General features: G+C 42.4%; 1 protein-coding gene across 4 annotated transcripts in view; it reads right to left on the minus strand.

Moving 5' to 3' along the window:
- fam222ba (family with sequence similarity 222 member Ba) overlaps positions 1 to 21,410 on the minus strand; it is a 36,399-nt gene that overhangs the window by 4,990 nt on the left and 9,999 nt on the right. For all 4 annotated transcript variants that reach the window (XM_072446607.1, XM_072446606.1, XM_072446609.1 and 1 more), the window contains one exon: positions 4,407 to 4,534. In XM_072446607.1, the coding sequence (XP_072302708.1) occupies positions 4,407 to 4,488 (82 nt within the window). In that variant the 5' untranslated portion in view covers positions 4,489 to 4,534. The remainder of the gene's footprint in view (positions 1 to 4,406; positions 4,535 to 21,410) is intronic.

Consider the following 21,410-nt stretch of genomic DNA (forward strand, 5'->3'; position numbering starts at 1 on the left):
GCGTTGTGTATCAGACAGGCGTCTGCTTGTGTGTTAGCGTTGTGTATCATACAGGCATCTGCTAGTGTGTTAGCGTTGTGTATCAGACAGGCGTCTGCTAGTGTGTTAGCGTTGTGTATCAGACAGGCGTCTGCTAGTGTGTTAGCGTTGTGTATCATACAGGCGTCTGCTTGTGTGTTAGCGTTGTGTATCAGACAAGCGTCTGCTTGTGTGTTAGCGTTGTGTATCAGACAGCAGCTCTCACTGGCTGGATAGGCCATGGTTCCTTTTAGGGCAACGTGCTAACTTTCTTTTCTTCAGTAACACAATACAAATAGTAATAGTTTTAGAGACTGCCAGGCTCTTTCTAAGCCACACCATCACCTGGCGCTGTCAGTTTGACCTACTTATAGACCATACTGATTAAATTCCACAACTCTGTGCAGGTAAAAAGATGTCATCTCCTCGGCATATTGGCAATAGCTCTGTGGAGTGAGCAATAATTTGAAATGTCAGAATGGCTGGCAGAGCTCTGTGGTTTCATGCCGTCTGAGCCATTCTGCCTGCACTCACAACAGGCCGACTGGGCTTGAGGGATGAAGCGCCGAGCTGAACTGCGAGTGCTGACATGGTGCACCACAAGTCGTGCCAACTGGCTAATTAATTCCTGCTTTATTTGTGCAAGGAAACAATGGGCAGTGATGTGCTGTGGCCGGAGCAGGCGGCACACAGGGGGCTTTTGTGACTAAGTGTTGAGCCGGCTGATGGCAGCCTCATTAATGCAGGGGTCTGGGCCAAAGAGCGGCAGCTCGGCAGACGCCATCACCCACACCTAATGTGTGTCGCTGAATAAATGCTGCTGTAAGCAAACACAGATAAATGAACACTTGGACACAAGCTCACAGACGTGCTGAGGATGGACTTCACCTCGAAGGCACAGGTAATGATTAATGATCTTGTTGCAAATTCACACGTCAGCTAGAGACAAAAGAACTGAACTCTTTTCCGAGTATTGATTGGTGCTTATTTAAATTAAATGGTTGAATGATCAATAAAATGATCATTCAAAATGACTATTAAGTCATAAATGCACAACCTTTGTAACAATAAAATATATATTTTTTCAAATAAAAAATAGTTATTTGTATGACTTTAGTTTTATGGCTGTGTGATCTGAGCAGATCTACTGAACTTGCTACTTACTTACTTGTACTAATGTCAAGAAGCAACAATATTCAGGAAGACGGGTTTATAACAATGTCAAAGTGTAATAAAATCAGTATTTTACGTTTGGTGTAGCTCCCAACTAATAGGTGTTCATTCAGGGCTACTGTAGTAAACAAGAGTATTGCCTGTTAGCATTTCACCCTGAACCTAAAACCTGGATTAGTTAAAAAGCTTATAGCATCAAGGAGAGGTTAATAAGGATATGGGTGAAATTTGTAGGCTGCTGCTGGTGGCTGCGGGCATATCATCTCTCAGATCTCCAGCTAAGCATGTTCCCAGGGACTGAGCGGGGAAAGAGGCCAGTCTGGCCGTGTGTTAATTACCCTGCAGCTAGCTAGCTAGCTAGCTGCAGCACAAGTGCACAGTCAGCAGGCGCTAATTAGGGCTTCTCTTATTCAAACTACTGTTTTTATTGAACAAGGTTAAAGTAGGAGGGGGCAGGGGCTCATGCTGATATAAAACGCAATTTTCACACAAGAGCAGAAAATTAGGTCTAAAGGTTTAGCATCAAATTAGACATGTGAATCCACTTTCCCACAAGGTGCACATTTATAGCTGCTGAACAGAGCTGAACCACAGGACCTTTCAAATAAAAAAATATTATAGAAACTGCAAGGAGAAAAGATGGCTGCTTTTGATCTCAGTGTGAACAGTGATGTGAAAATCAGTCTGGCTGCAGTCACTGTTGGTTCTGCGGATGAGAACAGAAGACTAAGGTCATTTACTGGTACTTGAGTCATCCCGCCTGGAGCTTTTTAGTGGCCTTCAGCTTTCTTTGTGCACCTGACCTCTTCCTCCAACAGTTCTCTCTATATTTCACAGCCAACGTCAGTAAAGAAGCTGAATATTCCTCCAACAGTTTTGGCCTTAGCTTTGACAACATTCTGCAATTTCTAACTTTAAAATGACTCCCATGTTCAGATCTACTTAGGGAGCACAGAAGGTAAGGTTAAAGAGACCAGAAAATATCATAGAGCTCTGAAATGTAACTCTTTGCAAATGTATCGAGTGGAAAACAAACAAAAAAACATAAAATGAAGCAATTTTGTACAATGTTATTTTAGTTTACTTAGTAGTCAAATTCACCAAAAAGTTACTCAGGCTATATCGAAACTTTAAACACTTTATGGCTGAGATGTTTTGGCAGATAACAGAATAATAATTCAATTAGACCAAATAACCATGCCTTTGATGCTAAGGCTATACATGTTTTAACTATTTTGAGGATCAGAGGAAAAACAGATTGAAAATGAATTATTGATGGTGACACTTTTGGGGTCATTTGCTTTCGCTTCTAGCGGCTTGAACCACCAGGAGATTATTCTTGTTAGTAATATTATTTGTATTGGGCTAGGGATGTGATAATAACAGTTTACCACAGTATCAATATTGTCAGGATGGGCTTCTTGACGGTACTGATAGCTAATTTATTTCACTGGGTTTGTGGAAAAAGCCGCACTTCTCACAGCCTTAAGACCGTGAATTGAGATCATTTGAATGATCTTCATGTACATCTAATCTGTCACAAATAATGTAAATAAGCAGGAAGGAGTAGTCTGAAGTCCATTTCAGTCGATATATGACTAATAACTGTTGGATACTTGTGTTTTTGATCATTTACCTGCATTTTCCCAAATTCATACTTTCCCCCCTAGTTTTTCTAAAATATGCGACTCCAAGGTATATTGTAATGTTGTGTTTTGATTTAGTCCCCATAGAAATGTCTTACGATCCCATCCCTCTATCGGACCGAACAATGAGGAAACTGCAGCAATGCTTGCACTAGCCAGCGCAGGCTGGGGCGACAGACGCTGGCACTTAGTAGACTCCCATGCGCTTGCTGATCTCCTGGGGACTGGCTGATTACTGTGATTCTGAAATTACAGTCTTGATGAGCTAGAGCATTTTTACAAAGAAAGAAAAACTGGAGCAGAAATGGGTCAGGCTAGGACTGCATTTCCAATCTGACGAAGCGACAAGGCAAAAAAACACTTTTTAGGGGGTGTATACATCAAATGTATTATATTCTTTGTACAGTTTCAGTATTTTAAATCATAGAAACTAAACACTTTTCTATAAAGACATTTTAGTGTCCCCACACTCAGTCAGTTCAATTAATTTGAATCTTGAATTCTTGCAAGCATGCTCGGTGGATATTGCAGAATGTATAAAAAACTGCTTATACACTTATGCCTGTCACAATAATCACTATATCAACTTATTGTTCGATAAAAATATGCACAATGGCACTTTGAGACTTGATAAATGCGTGTGTGTTTGGCTGCACAAGCGATTTCTTTCACTGAGCAAAGGTGACACGACTGAGCCACGGCTGCAGCAGCCACGGCTCAATGTGCAGAAGAGACAACAGCGAGGCAGCAGAGAACTGCTGTTTATGCCACGCCCCAAGTGCCATCCTGTCTGGATAAAGTTTGTTAGCCTTACACATCAACTCGCCAACTGTGAACAGCGTATTGGACCTGGAATACAGATTGTGTCTTAAATGATAAATAATATGTATTATTTGTCTTGTTATTAGCCTTTAACCTTCATGTTTTAGATTTAGCAAAATGACATTTGGATCTCCGTTTCCCCTAGGACCAACTGAGTTTTGGCACGGGAATTACACAGATAATATAAAGATAGATAACCATTCCAACACATTTCATGCTGGCCTCTCAGTTCCCGGTCTCAACAGTAGTACTGATCGTGATTAGACGGGAGAAATGCGAGGAAAAAAAGAAAAAGGACTTTCTAACCAGAATTCAACCAGCATGAATGAAGCCAAATGCTTCTGAATGAGGGAAGAATGTTAGAACATGGTCAAAAGCTTAAAAAAAAGCAAATTGTGCATTGTGTCCTTTAAAATAACTATGTAGGATTCATCAGGGCAAAAACACTCCTCTACAATCTGTCTGACCATTATTCAACATTTCCTGAGTGAAAAGAGGTCAAGACGCTCCAATCACATGAGCTGGAGCAGCTTTTAGTCCCAGAGCTTGGTATTCTTGTGTCGCCAGAGGCTGTGATTGAGAGAAGGCGGTCAGATCTAGCTGTTCACCAAATGAATGCAACAGTGCACTCTAACCTCCCCTGAACTCAGAGCAGACATCTTTAAGCATAACCAATAACAATATATACAATATATTCTTTTAAGAGAGACGCTGGACAGAAGGTGCAAAGGTGTGGCAAGTACTTACATTTCTGAAGTCCAGTGTTCATCTGCGTGTGGGGGAGAAGCTGGAGGGGGAGGTCACCTGGCCCTGGCAGACAGGCCAGCATTTCACAGCCACACTAATGCAACATGGGCCACGCACTGCTCCTCACACTGTGGAGGGGAGAGAGAGAAAGAGAGGGTCAGTCCTCAAATGCACCAGTGCACAACCCCACAGCTCCTCAGGCACAGGGCTCCAGGAGACAGTTACTTTCAATTAGAAACTGATTCACACCTGCAGCATTGGGTTAGGTGACATTTGATGCCAATAACAATTTCAATTAAACATCAAACTGCTGGAGTGAAATGGGCAGACGGGGCCTGAGGGCTTAAATCCACTGCTCTTTTTGCTGCATGTTGAGAGCAGCCGGACGCTTAGCCTGCTCTGAGCTCTTCCACCAGACTGAGGCGGAGGAAATTAATAACTCCTGTACACTGGCAAAGAACACACTCCAGAGGCCACACTGACAAGGTAGTGTGGCTCTGATCAATACGGCGGCCCTCTGCACCTCACACAGACCTTTATTTGAGCATATTAAACAATGCAGCCAGCAACAGATGAGTATAGAAATGTGAGCGCAGCGATGGTCATTTGAGCAGTCACCTGATGTAATAGAAAGGCAGTAAATGTTAGATATGCTCCACTTGGCTTCCCTTGTCTTCCAAACACTACAGATGCTTGCTTAATCAGCAATGAGGATCAGTCAGGAGCAAATTAAGTCTACAGTGTCTGTGCCCTCCCCCTCTGCAGCATAGCATCAAAAGTGTGCACAGACAAACTACAGCTATGAGAGAGGCAATTACCCACACAACAACCTTGGCGTGAATGTCTGCCGCAGGGTGAAGGCTTAAAGGTGTCTAACCCCCTGCGGGGAAACAGAGACAAGTGCAGGAAAAAGTGACAAAGTGAAAGAGAAGGTGCATAGCAAGAGAGAGAGGAGACTGGAGGCAGATTTGGGCTTGGAGGGGGCTGAACTTGCTTTAAAAAGCAGAAGCTCAAAAAGGTCAGGATGACAGCTCATTTAAATCCTCCTAGTGAGAAGAAAAAAACAACGCCTAACAAAGCCTCCACTTCTACAGTGATACCCAAGTGCGCTGCCCCTTAGGGTGCTGCAGGGGCTGGCGGGAGGGGGGAGACGAGGAAAGGCTGTGCAGACACTGGTGGGTGGCAGAGCTGGAGACACACCTGGATCTGGGTCTAATGCTGGGTCATGGTTTCTATTGGTTATTCCTGTCCTCCTGCTTCTCACTTTGGTAGCACTCTGATTTACAGCGTGGACCGCCATATGGCAGCAATCCCTGCCCTCCATTTAATGTGTCACCATGCATTAACTTTAATTGGCCTGATATGTTGTTCTTTTGCCCGGCGTTGGAAGGATAGAGTAACTGGCACCTTGATGTCGGCAGGCAAGATTTCACAGGAAGATAACCGAAATCTCTTTGACAACAGGCAGGTGAGGGTGGAAGAAAAGCGAAATATCAAATACAAATGTGTCTTTGCTTAGGCTTTCAATAGCAAAGCGGTGGCAGGAGAGCAAAATGGTGCGGGTGGAAAACTGAAAACAGCAGCATATAAACTGTCAGCGGGTTTGTTATAAGACGACTCACATCAACACACTCCGGGCGAAGAGGCCGTGCCCCCCCCCCCCCCCCCTCGTCGCCCCCCCACAGAACCCTGAATGTCAGAAGCGCATGCGGTGGGGAGTGCGGCGGCAAAGGTCAGCCTATGGTAATGCCCCAGCTGACACTCTGCTTTACAGCACTGAGCAGAGGGAGGAGAGAAAACCGGCTCACACAAGCTTGATGTCCACAGACAGCCACGAGAGACGAGAAACACACATCACACACCAAACATCACACACCGTCTGAGCCGAGTTTGTCTGCACCTGACCAGCACTCCAGAAACACACACACACATTACAATTTCAACATCAATTCATTTGTGTCGTACACCAAAGAGAAATGTCACTTAATAACCCAGGTGACATTTGACTTCTTTTATGAATGCCTTCTTCTGGTTTAATAGACATTTCTAAATCTTTATGGGAAACTTTGCAGTGGCAGTAGCTCAGTAGCTCAGTGGCTCGTGCTCTGATCCGATTGGCAGTGTGATTTCAGCACCCTAAAGTGTACACTGCCGGCTTTGTGTCCTTGGGCAAGACACTTAACTTGCCTCGCCCCTGGTGTCTGCGTACACTGATGTGTGAGTGAATGGTTCCTTGATATAAAGCGCTTTGAGTGCCTTGAAGGAAGAAAAGCACTATAGAAATGTGACCATTGAACTCTGAGCCTCATCACTGTGACAATAGGGATTTAAACCTCATGATGTTACACTTTCTGTTCCAAACGTGTCAATATCTTTTGAACTGAACACGTATACTTTGCAAAATCATGCAAACAATATGCACAAAACACAGTGGGCTACATTACAGAGGGTTAAACTCTGGAGAAGGGCCAGGAGCAACCGTCCCCTGCTCCTGACTGACCAGCAGCCGACTGAAGAGGGTCAAATCGTTTCCTTACAAGAACAACAAAGCCTACATAACATCACCTTTTTATTAAATTATTATTATCATCATCTCTTCCCCATTTCACGTTGCACTGTCCTGTCCAATTAAAACTATTGGCCCAAAAATAATTAAATCAAATACTATATCGCTGCCAACGTTTTATCAATTCCCAAAGAGGGATGACAATTATTTGGTGAATCAATAGTTGTGATCATTCAGGCAATATAACCATAAGAATGTAAAGACATTTCAATTCAATCTACACCTCCAAAAAGAAAACCTAAATGTAAGTGCTTTTTGTCAAGGTTTTGATTAGTGAACTATTACAAATATCACATTTCTTCTCACTAATATATATATTATATATTATATATATATATATAAAATCATAATCAACAACATTTCCTAAGAAAGGAAACCATCTCCCAGATGTCATCCACTTACAATCTGACCGACAGCGCCATGGGCCTCCTCTGAATGGAGGGTTTGACTCATGGAGAGAAAAGGCGTCTGGCTCTGTGCGCACAGTGGAAACAGAGTCATGTCTGTTTTGGGACGGGGGGCTACCCTGACCCAGCTGGGCCTTCCAGTGGACCTGAGCCAGTCGTCTACCACTATCAGCCCAGAACAGACAAATGTCGGGCTCCTCGAACTATTATATCCCTCCCTTCGTGACTAGGCAAGTCTCCACCAGCTACTTATATAGAGCTCCAATAAAAAGTGTGCCAATAACAGTGTGTGTTATTATGGACAAATAAAAGTGTGCTGACAAAAGCAGGACTGGATGCGCACGGCTTGTGTCATGTGTCAAATTGCTCCCATAAAAGCTGACCTATATTTTCCCCTCTTTCATTCCTCAAAGAGCAAAAAAGGGAAAGAGGGATGCGGAGTGAAAGATGGAAGGATTGAGGAGGAAGCCATTAAGGAAATTACACATGCTCGCTGTTGTGTCTTTTGATCAATATCCTAAGCTATGATCAGCATTCATTTGGAACATTTTTTGCATCAGACTAATTGCATAGGAGATTAATGGTTAAAATATTCAGTGCATTGGTGGTAATGTGGGAGAAATGGAAGGAGGAGGACACACTGAAAATAAGCTCATTAGAAGATGATGTATGGAAATAATAGAGCAACAACAACAATGAAAGGGGGAAATCCAAGGTGAGAGAACGCTGATGAAAAATGTTCTATAGCTATTGAATAGATCTGTTTAATTACATTTATTTAAGAAGATTTGAGAGTTATTTGACCTACGGAATATTCACTAAAAACATTTTCAATTAAATGATTGATTAAACTCATTGTTATTTTGTGAAATTTAACCTGAACCCATGCTCTGTACCACTGGCACATTAACCCTAAAGCAGGATAATCCCAGTGAACTCTTCTTTTCTAAATATATAATGTCATTGAAAACACGAGCTGTATTAAATAAATAAATAGCAGTGGTTGTAGTTAAGTTGTAGTAAAAATGCGGAGTATAAATAATATACAATAATATATACACAATAAATCATTTGGCCAATCATAATTAAATATAAACAAATTGGCACTTCAGATTAGAATTGTAAAATATATTTTTGAAATAAGAACTAAAAAAAGTATTGCATGCCATGTTGTTGAGGTTTAAACTATAAAGTTAGCATTTTGTACCAATACAAAACTAAATATTGTGTTGTTTTTTTTTGCAGTAAATCTTGTACTCCCAAAATAGTTGCAGTCTTAAATTGAAAATCTCAACAATCCAACATGATTACTTCAGGTTGGCGATGGAACGATAGCAGCGAACAGAACAACGGCTACATGTGGCTTTTCTGTTCGCACATGTGCAAGGTGTGTAATGTGATATATGTTTGAACGCCTTTGCCTTTCATCAGGGGTCATGTTACGTTTAATCTGCGTGAAAAATCTTACTCATACGGGTTGGACTCTTACAAAAAACTTATGTGCAGGAAACAGCATATGCGGAGAAAAGGGATTTGATTTATTCATATCTAAATTAGTCCAACATCATAGAACAGTATCTGTGTAAGTAATGTGCAAATAAACAGGATTACACGCCAAAAATAAGCTTATTAGAGAATATATGGAAATATTAGCGGGAGAGCAACAACAATGGAGTGTGGGGAAAGCCAAGGTGAGGAACGCAGTTGAAATGTTTCTGTATAGCAATTAAAAGCTAAGGTAATTAGGGGGGTTGTGAATCATGGTGTTGTACAATGCTAACAGCTGAAGGAGAGTGAGCAGAGGAGAGCTCTGTGCTGTTATTTTAATTGCATGTTTACCCCCAGGTTATGGGTCTGAAATAGAGCCAAGGATGATACAAAAAAAATATGTTGCAATAGAAATTCAATGCAACTTGTGCGTGATTCTCTCAGGGACACACACACACACACACACACTGTGGAATTACTTTTCTTTGCGAGCTGCTTGAATGGAAGCGAGAGAAAAGAAAAGGAACAGGAAGGAGTGAAACAGAAAGCGCCGTTTTACCCTTGAAAACCAAGCAGAGTGTTATGTCAAAAGAAAAGGTGAAAAAGGCCTTGGCTCTTGTGCATGTTAGCGAGGAATGACACATCACCACGGCGGCCTTTATCCCGACACAAGGCTTTACAAACACACACAGAGGGAGAGGTTTGGTGAAGAGCAGGCTGAGGGCCGGGGGCTTTTGGGTGACGAGGCTGGTGCACAATGCAGACCTGACGACAGCACGTCCTGGGGCGCCGTGTGTGGACAGTTTGACATCAGACTTTTTAATTAGAACTTTATAAGCCTGCAAAGATTAACTGGAATAACCGTGACAAGTCGACTATTAAAATAATCATAGCCGTATTTTGATCATCACAATCTTAACAAAGATTTTAGTCAATATTCTTTATACGTTTTTTCATGTGTATGTGTGAGTTTGTTTTTGTTGTTTTATGCTTAAAAAAAAGTGTTTTAACCCGTGCACGCTCTTTGTGGGTAGCACAAGGGTTAGAAGTATTTTTAAAGATCTCAAAGTACAATAGAAATAATTGTTTGACTACTTGACTAATCAAATAATAATGAATCAAATATTAAGTCGAAAACTCAAATATTTATTAGTGAATTCCTAGTTTAGCAACCATTGGAAGGAACCGTGTACAAATGATAACTATGATTTTACTTCTCATGAAGCGGATATACGTTTTTAAATATAGATTTATATTCATTTTTTAATATTGACATTAGGCAACAAATGTTTTAAAATCAAGCAATATGAAATAGTACCAGTGGAGGAAAGTAACAAAGTACAAAAGTAAAAGTACTGCACGTTTTTAGCACATTTATGATAACATCCTGTCTAAAGATTTTGAGCAAACAAAAATATGCATTCAAAAACTATATACTTCTACCTGAGTATATACTGAGTAAGTATAAGGAATAGTCAGTAGTTTTATTTCTCTAATGCAATAATCCTAAAACAAACCCCTGAAGACTCAATTCAGAATGAGCACGTTTAATTTTCAGTTCATAAATAAAAGAGGAGCAGCTAAAATGTAAGTTCATCTTTAGTGAATAAAGAATGCAAGTGGTTTAAGACGATATACTAGTTGGTACATAGTTTTCCTTAAAACTTAAGTCAACAATTTGCCTTTCTAGTTGTGTTGGAGCACAACTTTTCCAAACAAATATACATATCAAATACTATGTTCATAAAGTTGCATGAAGTATGAATGTCAATAGAGTAATTGAAACAAGCCTATATGTACTTGCGCTAGACATCTTGGTGAAAGAAAAAAAGAAAATGGTACGTGAGAGAAGCAGAAGACAAACTCCAATTGTGCACAAATTGCATGTGTGTAAAACGCAAAGGTTTTGGAAAAAAGTTGCAAGATGGAGGGTGTCAGGGATGGAAATGTCAGGAGAAGAAACTGCTGCGGTGAAGTGTGTGAGAGGAGACGACAGCTCCTTCAAACTGCTCCCCTTCAGACGCCGGCAGAGGGGAGGGAGGAACCAGGAAGCCACCGTAAGAGCGCTCGGTATCTAACTGATGAGAAAGTGACAGTTCCCCCGAGGTGCGATGGCGGAGATGGAGCGGAGAGAGGCGGCGTGCCCCCGGAATAATACATCGGCCACAGCTGGATGGGCTAAATCTTTGCATACGTTTCAGATTCAGAGTTGGTTTTGCAATGAGAGAAGAGGCTCTTAAGCTCCTCTTTCTACCGGCAGTATTCCACAATTAATTTCACTGCACTGTGCTTGTATTGGGAGTTTATTGAATATAAAAAGGTTACTGCAGTACATCTTCAGGAAACGTGGTGCTAAACAGTCAAATTGGCACATAAGCATATTTTTGTGAGATGCTTGTTGTTAAAATTGGGAAATACAAACCGTGTCAAAGATAACTCCATCTAGAGTCCAGACAGTGACCCAGATAATGATAAAAAATAGAAGAAACTATCGGTTTGTTTGGGCCATTTGTGCAGTCCTACAAAATGAGGCGAGGACGTCTATGAAAATATAAAAATTCTGCTCCAGAAATAAGTCGTCCAAATTCTGTCATACTATTCACAGCTTAAAATTATTTCATTGTTTGCAGCAACTCCTCTTCAGTGGTCGCTTCTTTTCTAACTGTATTGCTTTGATTGTTTCAGTGAGTAATCAGTAGAGTATAATGCAAATAGAACAAGAAACATAATTAAGTATGCTCATTTTGGTACCAAATATTAGTCAAGACTTGCAGCGTAAACGGACAAAAAGAGACTTGTATAGAAAATGTTGAAAAAGACATCATATTGCAGTGATTACAGAAAGACGGCAGAAAATGTCAAATTGTTAGCTTCAAACCTCTAATACAGTAGCACAGACTTGTGTAATTGCTTTATACATCACAGAGAATGAGCTGGCGTTTCAAACCGCACCAAATTGCACTGAGCCCTTTCCTAGTGCTGGGTGTTAAGCGGATTTGGGACAAGTCGAGAGCTGTGAAACTGCAGAGGAAAAGAAGGGGACACGGTTGAAAAGTACCAGCCTGCTCTTATCTGCGTGACCTGAACACTGCTCTCTTGTCTCTACATCAGGCCTCTTGGATGATCGGACCTGCTCCTCGCTCTCAAAGATGACAGTAATGGCAGCGGGGGATGATGGGATGTGAAGATATCGCCCGGCGCTGTGTCCCGGCCTGGCCTCGACTCTTCCGACTATCTCTTCTATGAGCTATGTCACAGTCATTACCCGCCGGCTGAGTCAGCACTGCCCCGGGACGGCCAGCTAGCCAAGGTCTATACTTCAAGCTTAGGGTCAGTTTCTCTAACAGCCACTTAAGCCCCACTTGGCTCCCGGGTGCGTCCTGCCAATGTGGAGAGGTAAAGAGGAGCTCAAAAAAAGGTGTTGAGCTGGGCCAAGGTCAGACCGAACTGGCAGACGCGGGGGAGAGCTGGCAGCGATACATGCATGGCGTAACAAATGCCAAAAAAGAAGACTCTCTTTTTTTTTTTTGACTGGGCCCACTGGCTGTGCCGCTTGACAGACATGTTTACACCTGATAGAGAATGCGGTGCGGACGGCCTGCCAAAACAGAGGGGGATCCAAAGTGAAGGGGTGCCAGCCTAGTTATTTATTTATCTGCGGCAAATCCATCCAGAGTGCACCCAGAAGCACTGCACGGCTGAGTGAGGAGAGCCAGCCTACTCGCCCAGACGCGACGGCACTAAACCACTGCGGGAGAAGAGAGGAAACAAATCAGACTGTCGCGAAGGCCAAGATCTTATAAACCAGCTCGAAAAGTTGGATCGGGTTTTCTCACGCTCCCGTTGGATTAAAGTTGCACAAATTAACCAGAGGGGTGTTTTGGAAATGACTTGCAAGGTCAGAGGGTGACCAAGTTTAAACCAGCAGGAGTAAGTAGGAGTTTAACTTTGTGCGGCGGCAGACTGTATGGAAAGGACGCCTTCTGTTAATCGTCAGATCACACAACTCATACATATGAGAGGCCCACAGCTCCTTTCATCTCTGCAGCGGTGCCAGCACATCAGCTTATCTCCATGTAAACCTGTGTATCGAAGCAGACAACAATGTGCCGCTGTGTCAGATGGCAGGCAGTGGCACATCCTGCACGGCACGGCTGGATGATTAGACAAGCCTTTATATCGTCTATCTGTGCGTGTTAGTGTGGTTTAGGCCGCGGGAGTCGCCGCAATCGAATCAAAGGATCCGATCGCATAACATCCCAATGCAGTGGGCTCTTTATACTGTATGTACAATGACTGCTGGTCATGTAGTTTGGACCGCTATATAAAAAACACTCAGCTCAGACACTCCTTTATTTTCCATTTTTGTGCATTAATGGCATGTGTTTTGAATTCTCTTGGCTGCAGGTGTTTTTTTTTTGTTTTTGTTTTTTAATGCACTTAAAATAACCATGACGAAAGAAAGATCCGTGAAGATTACTCCGAAAACTCTGGGAGTAGAAAAAAACAAAAAACCACACACAATTTGCAAAACTCCATTAAATACCTTAAGGGTCTGGAGCAGATTTGGCCTGTGGACTCGTAAGAGGTTTAAAAAGCAGTCTTATGAGCCCACTCGGAGCGTTTGACCACACGTCCCGACCAAACCTCTCCTCTTCTTAGCGGGGAATAACTCAATGTTCGGAGAGCTTTAAAGCGCCGGGCCGCATTGTTCCAGCTGGCGGAAAAAGGGAAATGAAGATGGAGTGGTTTGATTTCATTTGTTAGCAGGTGCATCCATTTTGTGTTGGTTCTCCCCCCCCGCCACTCTGCACCCACAGCCTCCTCGCCTCTCTCAGTCAAAGCGCTTATCAGAAATTGGACACCCCAGTGACAAATTGAGCCGGCGATTAAAGGGAGAAAGAGGGGAGCTTTGTTAAGTGCTGCTGATTGGGATCCCAGGCTGCCCTCGCACAGGAACTGGAGGCTTGTGTGTAGAAAAGAAAGTGCGTGTTTGTGTGGGGAGGATGTGCGCGTTTGGTCTGGTGCCAGGAGCAGAGCTGACACCGCGGCCACCTCGCCCATTTAGCCCACTCTCCAGGTGTTCCCACGGCTTACGTTTCTGTTTCAAGTGCTCGGTAAACAAGCCCCACTCGATGCAGCTGTTTGGCCATCACCGTTTCATATAGGCATGCAAACATCCACATGCTCGCTCGACCCCCCGAGGACTAATGACCACCTTCATGCAGAAAAGCTGAAGATGCTGTACAAGTTGACAAAGAAGGCTTGTTTTTCTCAAGTTCACTGGAGGTAAAAGCAAACGTATGTGGGGCGTTTTCTGGTACATATTGCTAATTTTCCGATGCAAATGGATAATCGCAGGCAGCATGTTAAGACCTTTATGTACCATGTAAATACTTCACCTGAGGAGATCTATATGTAGTGGTTTTGTCTCTAAGCTAATGCTAACATACAATAAACGCTATCAATAATGTTAAAATAACACCACAAACTGAACTAAACTCTCAACTTTCTCAACCCTAACCGTTTTATATACAAGTTAATGTATGTTAGCCTTTAGCTTCGACACACACGTAGGTTTCCTCTGGTGACATATTTACATTTTAAGTAAAAGTCTTAACAAGCTGCCAGTAGTGATCCATCTGTAGCTCGCTCTCCACCGTGGGCTCTTTTTTTATTTAGATTTATCGGAGCAAGACTTAACTGCAAGAGAATGAATGGCGAGTCACAAATTGGCCACAATTGGCTAGCAACTGGAACTAGCAGGTACTATTGTGAAAAACACGACAAAAAGCTCAATAAGCATGTGCTACAATTATATTTTTGATATGGCACACGACAAAAAGCAAACAAATCAAGCCAGTGGTTTGGTTATTGCTAAGCCTTTTATTTGTACTTTTTTCAATATTCTACCTAGACCTGACATAACACATTTTCAAGTACAATATATTGCTACAGAAAAGATCACAATGAACAATAATATAGTAAAACAAGATAGTCCCAGTGAACCCCTATTAAATGTACAATATTGATAAACGCAAGAGCTGAAATAGAAAAATAGCAGAATGAAACACACGCTAATTTGTGTATATAATAAGAGAGGTTGCTTATTCTACCTTCTAAAGCTCACATCTTATCTTTCCACTACCAAAATAGCAAACATTTCCGCTAGTGTAAAGACAAAGGGAAAATTGTTTTGTTCAATCCATCATTTATTATTGAATGACGAGTCGATAGTAATTATTGTGACAGGCCTGATTCTACCCACTAGAACAAATGACCTATGAACAGGGGGATACGGTTGCATTTTGGTCCCGGCAAGACTAGAGCTTTATTGGTCCAGCATTAACCAGCCCTGGCCCGCTTGTGAGTGTAAGCGACTGGGCAGAGCGTGTGGGGCGGGGGAGTGGAGCAGGCGAACACAGTGCAAGTGCTGACTCTCACAAATCATCCTAAAAGGGCTTAACACACACAAAAAACTGCTCCCAGAGTTACTGAGAGATTTATCCACTGTGCCATTATACTAACTGGGGCTGTATATTTATCGCACTTCCCAGAAAAAAGAAATGCCTAATTAGACTTACTGTATGCCCGCTGCAGTTCAAACAAATCATGCCTTTGTCCAATTTTGCACCAAAAAAAAAGGTAATTGGGAGTAGTTTTGTGTCAATTTAAATGTCAAAGTTCAAACTGTGTAGGAGTGAGCTTGTTCTACATGCAGTCAATTAACATTGCTACATGACAGAAAATCTATAAAAAATAACTAAAATCTACCTATAAGTTTCAATAGACTTGTTTTAAAGATAAGATTAAAAGGGAAGTATAAACACAGATAAGCATGTTGTAACTTGTTTAGGCATAATCTAAGTGACCATGGCTATTGAAACAAACAAAAATAGGGATGTCAATCTTTCACCTTAGTAAGCAAATACGCAGTGAAGTTGACATGCATTTGGAGCTTGTGCAGTATCACTTGGAGTATCAACAGCAGCGCTAAATGCACATTTGACTAACATTAACAGAAATATGGCAACTTTGTGGATACAGTTTTGATTTATTTTCGCCTCAACCTCATAACCTCAAACTGATTCACAAAAACTGTTCTGCTGCACAGAGCCATGGATTTCTGCTTTAATCTCATTCCTTTATTGATTCTTTTTGACTTCCATAAAAGCACAAATTGTGGAGAGTACAGTGACGTATTGAAAAGCCAAACCCTGTTTGATTAAAGTTGATCCTCCCACGTCCCGTTTCTATGGCGGGTTGCTAAGGTCACCTGGCTCCATGGCAGCTTTGACATTCAGTCGGACCAGTCCTGTCGCCTCCACAGAAATAACAGAGGCCCCTTTCTCTCGGACCAGGTCTGTGTTAAGCGTTGCTCCTTTTGCCCCGCAGTGACATTTTGTGGTCTGCCTATACCTCCTCCACCTCCAGCTCTTTTCCCAGAAGGCATCAGTGTGCTCCAGCCAGGGAAAAGGGGCAGCCAGGTGGTCAGCACACAGAGGACAGGCAAACATATCACCTGTGTGTCTGCTGCCTGGAAACATGTGGCTCTGAAACACTGGCACAGCCTCTGACAAAGCCACAGTCATGTCGTCACTGTCTAGAGTCACTTCACAATCAAAAAGCCTCCGGAGCACAAAGGGGGCTTTGCTATGACTCTAGTGGTCTCTCAACCCTCAGGTAGCCCTTGCCTGAATCCAAAGAGGTCAGGACTGTGAACTCCAATACTCATTACTTTATTGTTGGCAAAGAGCATGGTTTGCATCAAAGTAACATCTATGCACGAAAACAACTTCATGGTATTACATGAAAACTATTAGAACAGAGAGCAGAGTTCCATTAAGAACGCATAATATCCAGCAGCAAAAAAAATTGATTTAGTTCTTTCAACAAATAACAAAGTTCTAATGTTTCCCACTGCGCACAAACGCAGCACCTCCTCAAATCAAAGAGCCCAAAGCTAAGACCTTTGCTGCCATGGTAACAATCAGTTTAATGAACCAGTGCCACAAAATGACAAAGAGGGGGAAATTAGGTCATCATTTCCACTTTTTTGTTCAGTTAAAGAATGAGAAGAGGAGACTATAAGCCTGTGAATGTCAGTGCTGTCCAAGTGCCCTTCTACTAACGCTAATATATCGATACAAGCCTTTTTCTTGTTCTTCTACCAGATATTATTTGGAGCAATACCTAAATTCTCCAAGTTCCTTTACTGAAAGTTAGAAAGCCCAAGCTGTAAATCTAACGTCCCATATAAATCCACCTGTAAACCTAGAAAGGTTCACAGCTGCTGATCAAGCAGAGATAACTTCAGCCATTATGTCCTCTAAAAGCTCAACTTGTGTCCTAGACCCCATTCCAAGCAGACTCCTCAAAGACATTCTTCCCCTAATTATAGACCCTATTCTTAATATAATAAATACTTCACTCCAAAGTGGCTATGTTCCACAGTCCTTCAAACATGCAGTCATTAAACCTCTTCTGAAAAAGCCTAATCTAGATCCCGACCTATTGGTAAACTACAGACCTATTTCAAATCTTCCCTTCGTCTCTAAAATCCTTGAAAAAGTTGTAGTAAAACAGCTTTGTCGCCACCTGCAGGACAATAACTTATTTGAAGTTTTCCAGTCAGGGTTCAGAGCCCACCACAGCACTGAAACTGCACTAGTTAAAGTCACAAATGATTTGTTATTAGCCGCTGACGATGGACTGGTCTCAATCCTGGTTCTGTTGGACCTCAGCGCAGCGTTTGACACCATCGACCACAACATTCTACTGCAGAGGTTAGAATGTGATGTAGGTGTTGGAGGAACAGCCCTCAGCTGGTTTAAATCCTATCTATCTGATAGGTTCCAATTTGTTAATGTAAACCAGAGCTCCTCACCAAGCTCTAAAGTAATTTACGGTGTGCCACAGGGTTCGGTACTCGGTCCAATTCTGTTTACTCTTTATATGCTACCATTAGGCAACATTATTAGAAAGCATGGCATTAACTTCCACTGCTATGCAGATGACACTCAGCTGTATTTATCAATGAAACCTGATCAGAGCGATCAAGTAGACAGACTTAGTGCTTGTGTGAAGGAGATAAAAACCTGGATGACACTAAACTACCTGCTTCTTAACCCTGAAAAAACCGAGGTCATTGTGCTTGGCCCTAAGCATCTACGAGACGCTCTATCTGAGCAGATAGTCACACTGGACAATGTCAGTGTAGCCTCCAGTTCTACTGTAAGAAACCTTGGAGTCTTATTTGACCAGGAGCTCTCATTTAAAGCTCATATAAATCAAGCTTGTAAAACAGCCTATTTCCATTTGCGCAACATAGCCAAAATCAGAAGAATCCTGCCTAAAAGTGATGCTGAAAAACTTATCCATGCATTTGTAACGACTAGATTAGACTACTGTAACTCCCTGCTTGCAGCGTGTCCTAAAAGCTCCATAAAAAGCTTTCAACTGGTTCAAAATGCAGCAGCAAGATTACTAACAGGAACAAAAAGAAGAGAGCACATTACGCCGGTGCTGAAGTCTCTTCACTGGCTCCCCGTCGAGTCTAGAATCAAATTCAAAATTCTACTCTTGACCTACAAAGCCATAAATGACATGGCCCCATCCTACCTCAAAGATGCTATAGAACCATATCATCCAAACAGAGCTCTTCGCTCTCAGAATGCCGGCCTTCTGGTGGTGCCAAGAGTCTCTAAAAGTACTGTAGGAGGTAGAGCGTTTAGCTACCAAGCTCCTGTGTTATGGAATCAGCTCCCGACCCATGTTAAATATGCTGACACAGTCTCTTCATTTAAGTCCAGGCTTAAAACGTTCCTCTTCGAAATCGCTTATGGTCAGAGTAGTTAGGAACAGAAAGATAAACCCACAGCTTCAGCTACGCTGCCCTAGGAGTAACTATGCTGGGGGAAGTATGGCAGCTTGAGCACTATCCTCTTCTTCTTCTGACTACTTATGCTATCAAACAATATTTATTTTTTGATTCCACTTGCAAACTGTTCACCGCCTTCTTTTCTTTCTCTCACTCCTGAGGACCTGTGGACCCAGATGCCCCTCCCCTGGTGAAGTGGTCCCTGCCCTGTGTGGACGGTCCCTCATCTGCCTGAAGAGTGGCTCCAGTTCGCCTCAGTCGGTCCCTCATCTGCCTGAAGAGTGGGTCCAGCTCGCCTCCGACGGTCCCTCGTCTGCCTGAAGAGTGGGTCCAGCTCGCCTCCGACGGTCCCTCTTCTGCCTGAAGAGTGGGTCCAGCTCGACTCAGACGGTCCCTCATCTGCCTGAAGAGTGGGTCCAGTTCGCCTCAGTCGGTCCCTCTTCTGCCTGAAGAGTGGGTCCAGCTCCAGTCTCCTTGTGTCCGTCTGTCCGTCTGTGAGAGTCGGATCTCTCCTTCACTGGAACTCCTCCAGGTTTCTACGTTTTTTTCCCAAAGAGGTTTTTTTTTGTAGTTTTTCCTGGCCGAGAAGGAGAGTCTAAGGACAGAGGACCCTGGGACATCGTCCCTCGCCACCACAGACATTGTCTGACTCCATCGCCACCACAGACATTGTTGATTCATTTCTCCCTGTGGCCCTCAGAGGCAACTGTTGTTGTGATTTTGGGCCTTACAAAAATAAATTGATTTGATTTGATTTGATTTGAAAGCAACAATAATGGCTAAATATTGCTTATACAGAAGGTTGTATAAAACCATCCATCCATCCATCCATTTTCTACCGCTTGTTCCCTTTCGGGGTCGCGGGTGACTGGAGCCTATCCTAGTGACTTTGGGCCTTAGGCGGGGTACACCCTGGACAGTGGCCAACTTGTCGCAGGGCCGACAAATGTTGTATAAAACATTTGGCATATTTATCCAGTTGGTGGTTATGTCAAATCAACTTGAATAATATTGTACGCATGTTATAATCTTGTACTGTCCTGCATTTGAGGACAGTGCTCAAAATGTTAGTTTTCACCTGCCCCTATGCGGACCCACCTCTCTGTGCTTAGTTGCGATTACTCAAAAATACAGACTCCTCTTGAGTGATGCATGTAGGGATGAAAAATGATCTACTGAAATGATTACATTTATCACCGCGGCGCTGCTACTACAATTTTACTACTAAATCTAATGCCAATACAAGATGTATGTCGACTACCACTGGAGTGGCTTTAACTAGTAAACTACTGCAACTAACCACTAACACTAACCACTCTTTACAATACCAACACTTCCACTTCTTCTAGAAACCACTGCTCCTGCCACAATTCATCAACCCTAAACCTTGAGGCCCTCCTTCCCCTTCAATATTATTTTTGCATAAATCTGCCCATTATCAGATACAGTGTGGATGAATAATAGGTTGATAAAACTTCCCCCTCTCGCTGTGTGTCGTGCTTGCATCATGCCTGCCTCATACACATCTCAGCGCCAACGTCAAATATTTCAAGACTGATGAGGCGTGCTCAAAAGGTCTGTGCCACCGAACGCCGCGTTAATGCACCCGGCAGCAAATTTTTTTACCATCGACCCCAGTCCCACGCAATAAGGACAGAGCCATCAATCAGGGGCGGGACGGGCGACACCAGACACGGGTTGATGAAGTGGAGGACTTCGGAGCTTAATGACGAATGGATCCTGCTGATATGGCCGCAGTGTACGATGACAGTCCGCCGAGAACGCTTGACCTTTCAGTGAAATCCTCAGCTGCGATTTCGCCAATGCGCAAGAAGAAGGGGGAGAGTATGCAAACTGCTGGTAAAAAGTGAAGTGTGCAAGAAAAGTTTTAGAGGAACGCTGAATAAGTAGTAGAGCAAGGATAGCGAGTTGGGGAAAAGTTGGGGTGGGATGAGTTTCCCGTCCTAAATATTTGAGACTGCTTGCAAAAAGAACAAAACCTGCTGCTCCTGTAGTTTAGACCTGGACAAACATCTTCTGAAATGTGATTCTTAAATTAGATCATGCAGTTTATGTGTCAGTCTTCTCTCAAATGTTAATGTTCCCGTTTGAAATCTGAACTTCGAACAGAATTCTGCTTCCTAAAATTGCAATTAGATATTTTGCCTGGTGCTTATAACCCAAGTCAACATGGCACATATCAACTGAAAAACTAACTAACAAAGTGTTTGACGATGACTTCACTTATAGATTGTGAGGCATGTTGGGAATATGTTTAAACTTTGAACAACGAGAATTAAAAGGAAACTACTCAGCAAGTGAAAAGGAACAACCTGTCAAAAACACGTACATGCACATTGTTAATATTATATAAAAGTGTTAATAAAATCACACAAATTTAATAATGGATTAGAGCAATAAACATAATTGAAATTTGATTAATTGCACAGCCCTAGCTACTGCCCCACTTTAATAACCTTACAAATTGTTACAAATAAAGTTCTACTAAATATAATATGAATTTTAAAATGAAAAGGCCAATTAAAAGAGATAGTCCAAAACTTGTTTTCAATTTACAGGTAAATGTTTTTTCAGTTGAAATAGTAACTTGGATGTTTAACTCCAATGTATTAATTTAATTCTTGATTCAAGGCGCTGTGTGT

This window comes from Eucyclogobius newberryi, unplaced genomic scaffold (assembly GCF_026437365.1).
Source record: "Eucyclogobius newberryi isolate DKJ021-1_F unplaced genomic scaffold, fEucNew1.0.hap1 SCAF_15, whole genome shotgun sequence".
In the NCBI taxonomy this organism is placed as follows: Eukaryota; Metazoa; Chordata; class Actinopteri; order Gobiiformes; family Gobiidae; genus Eucyclogobius; species Eucyclogobius newberryi.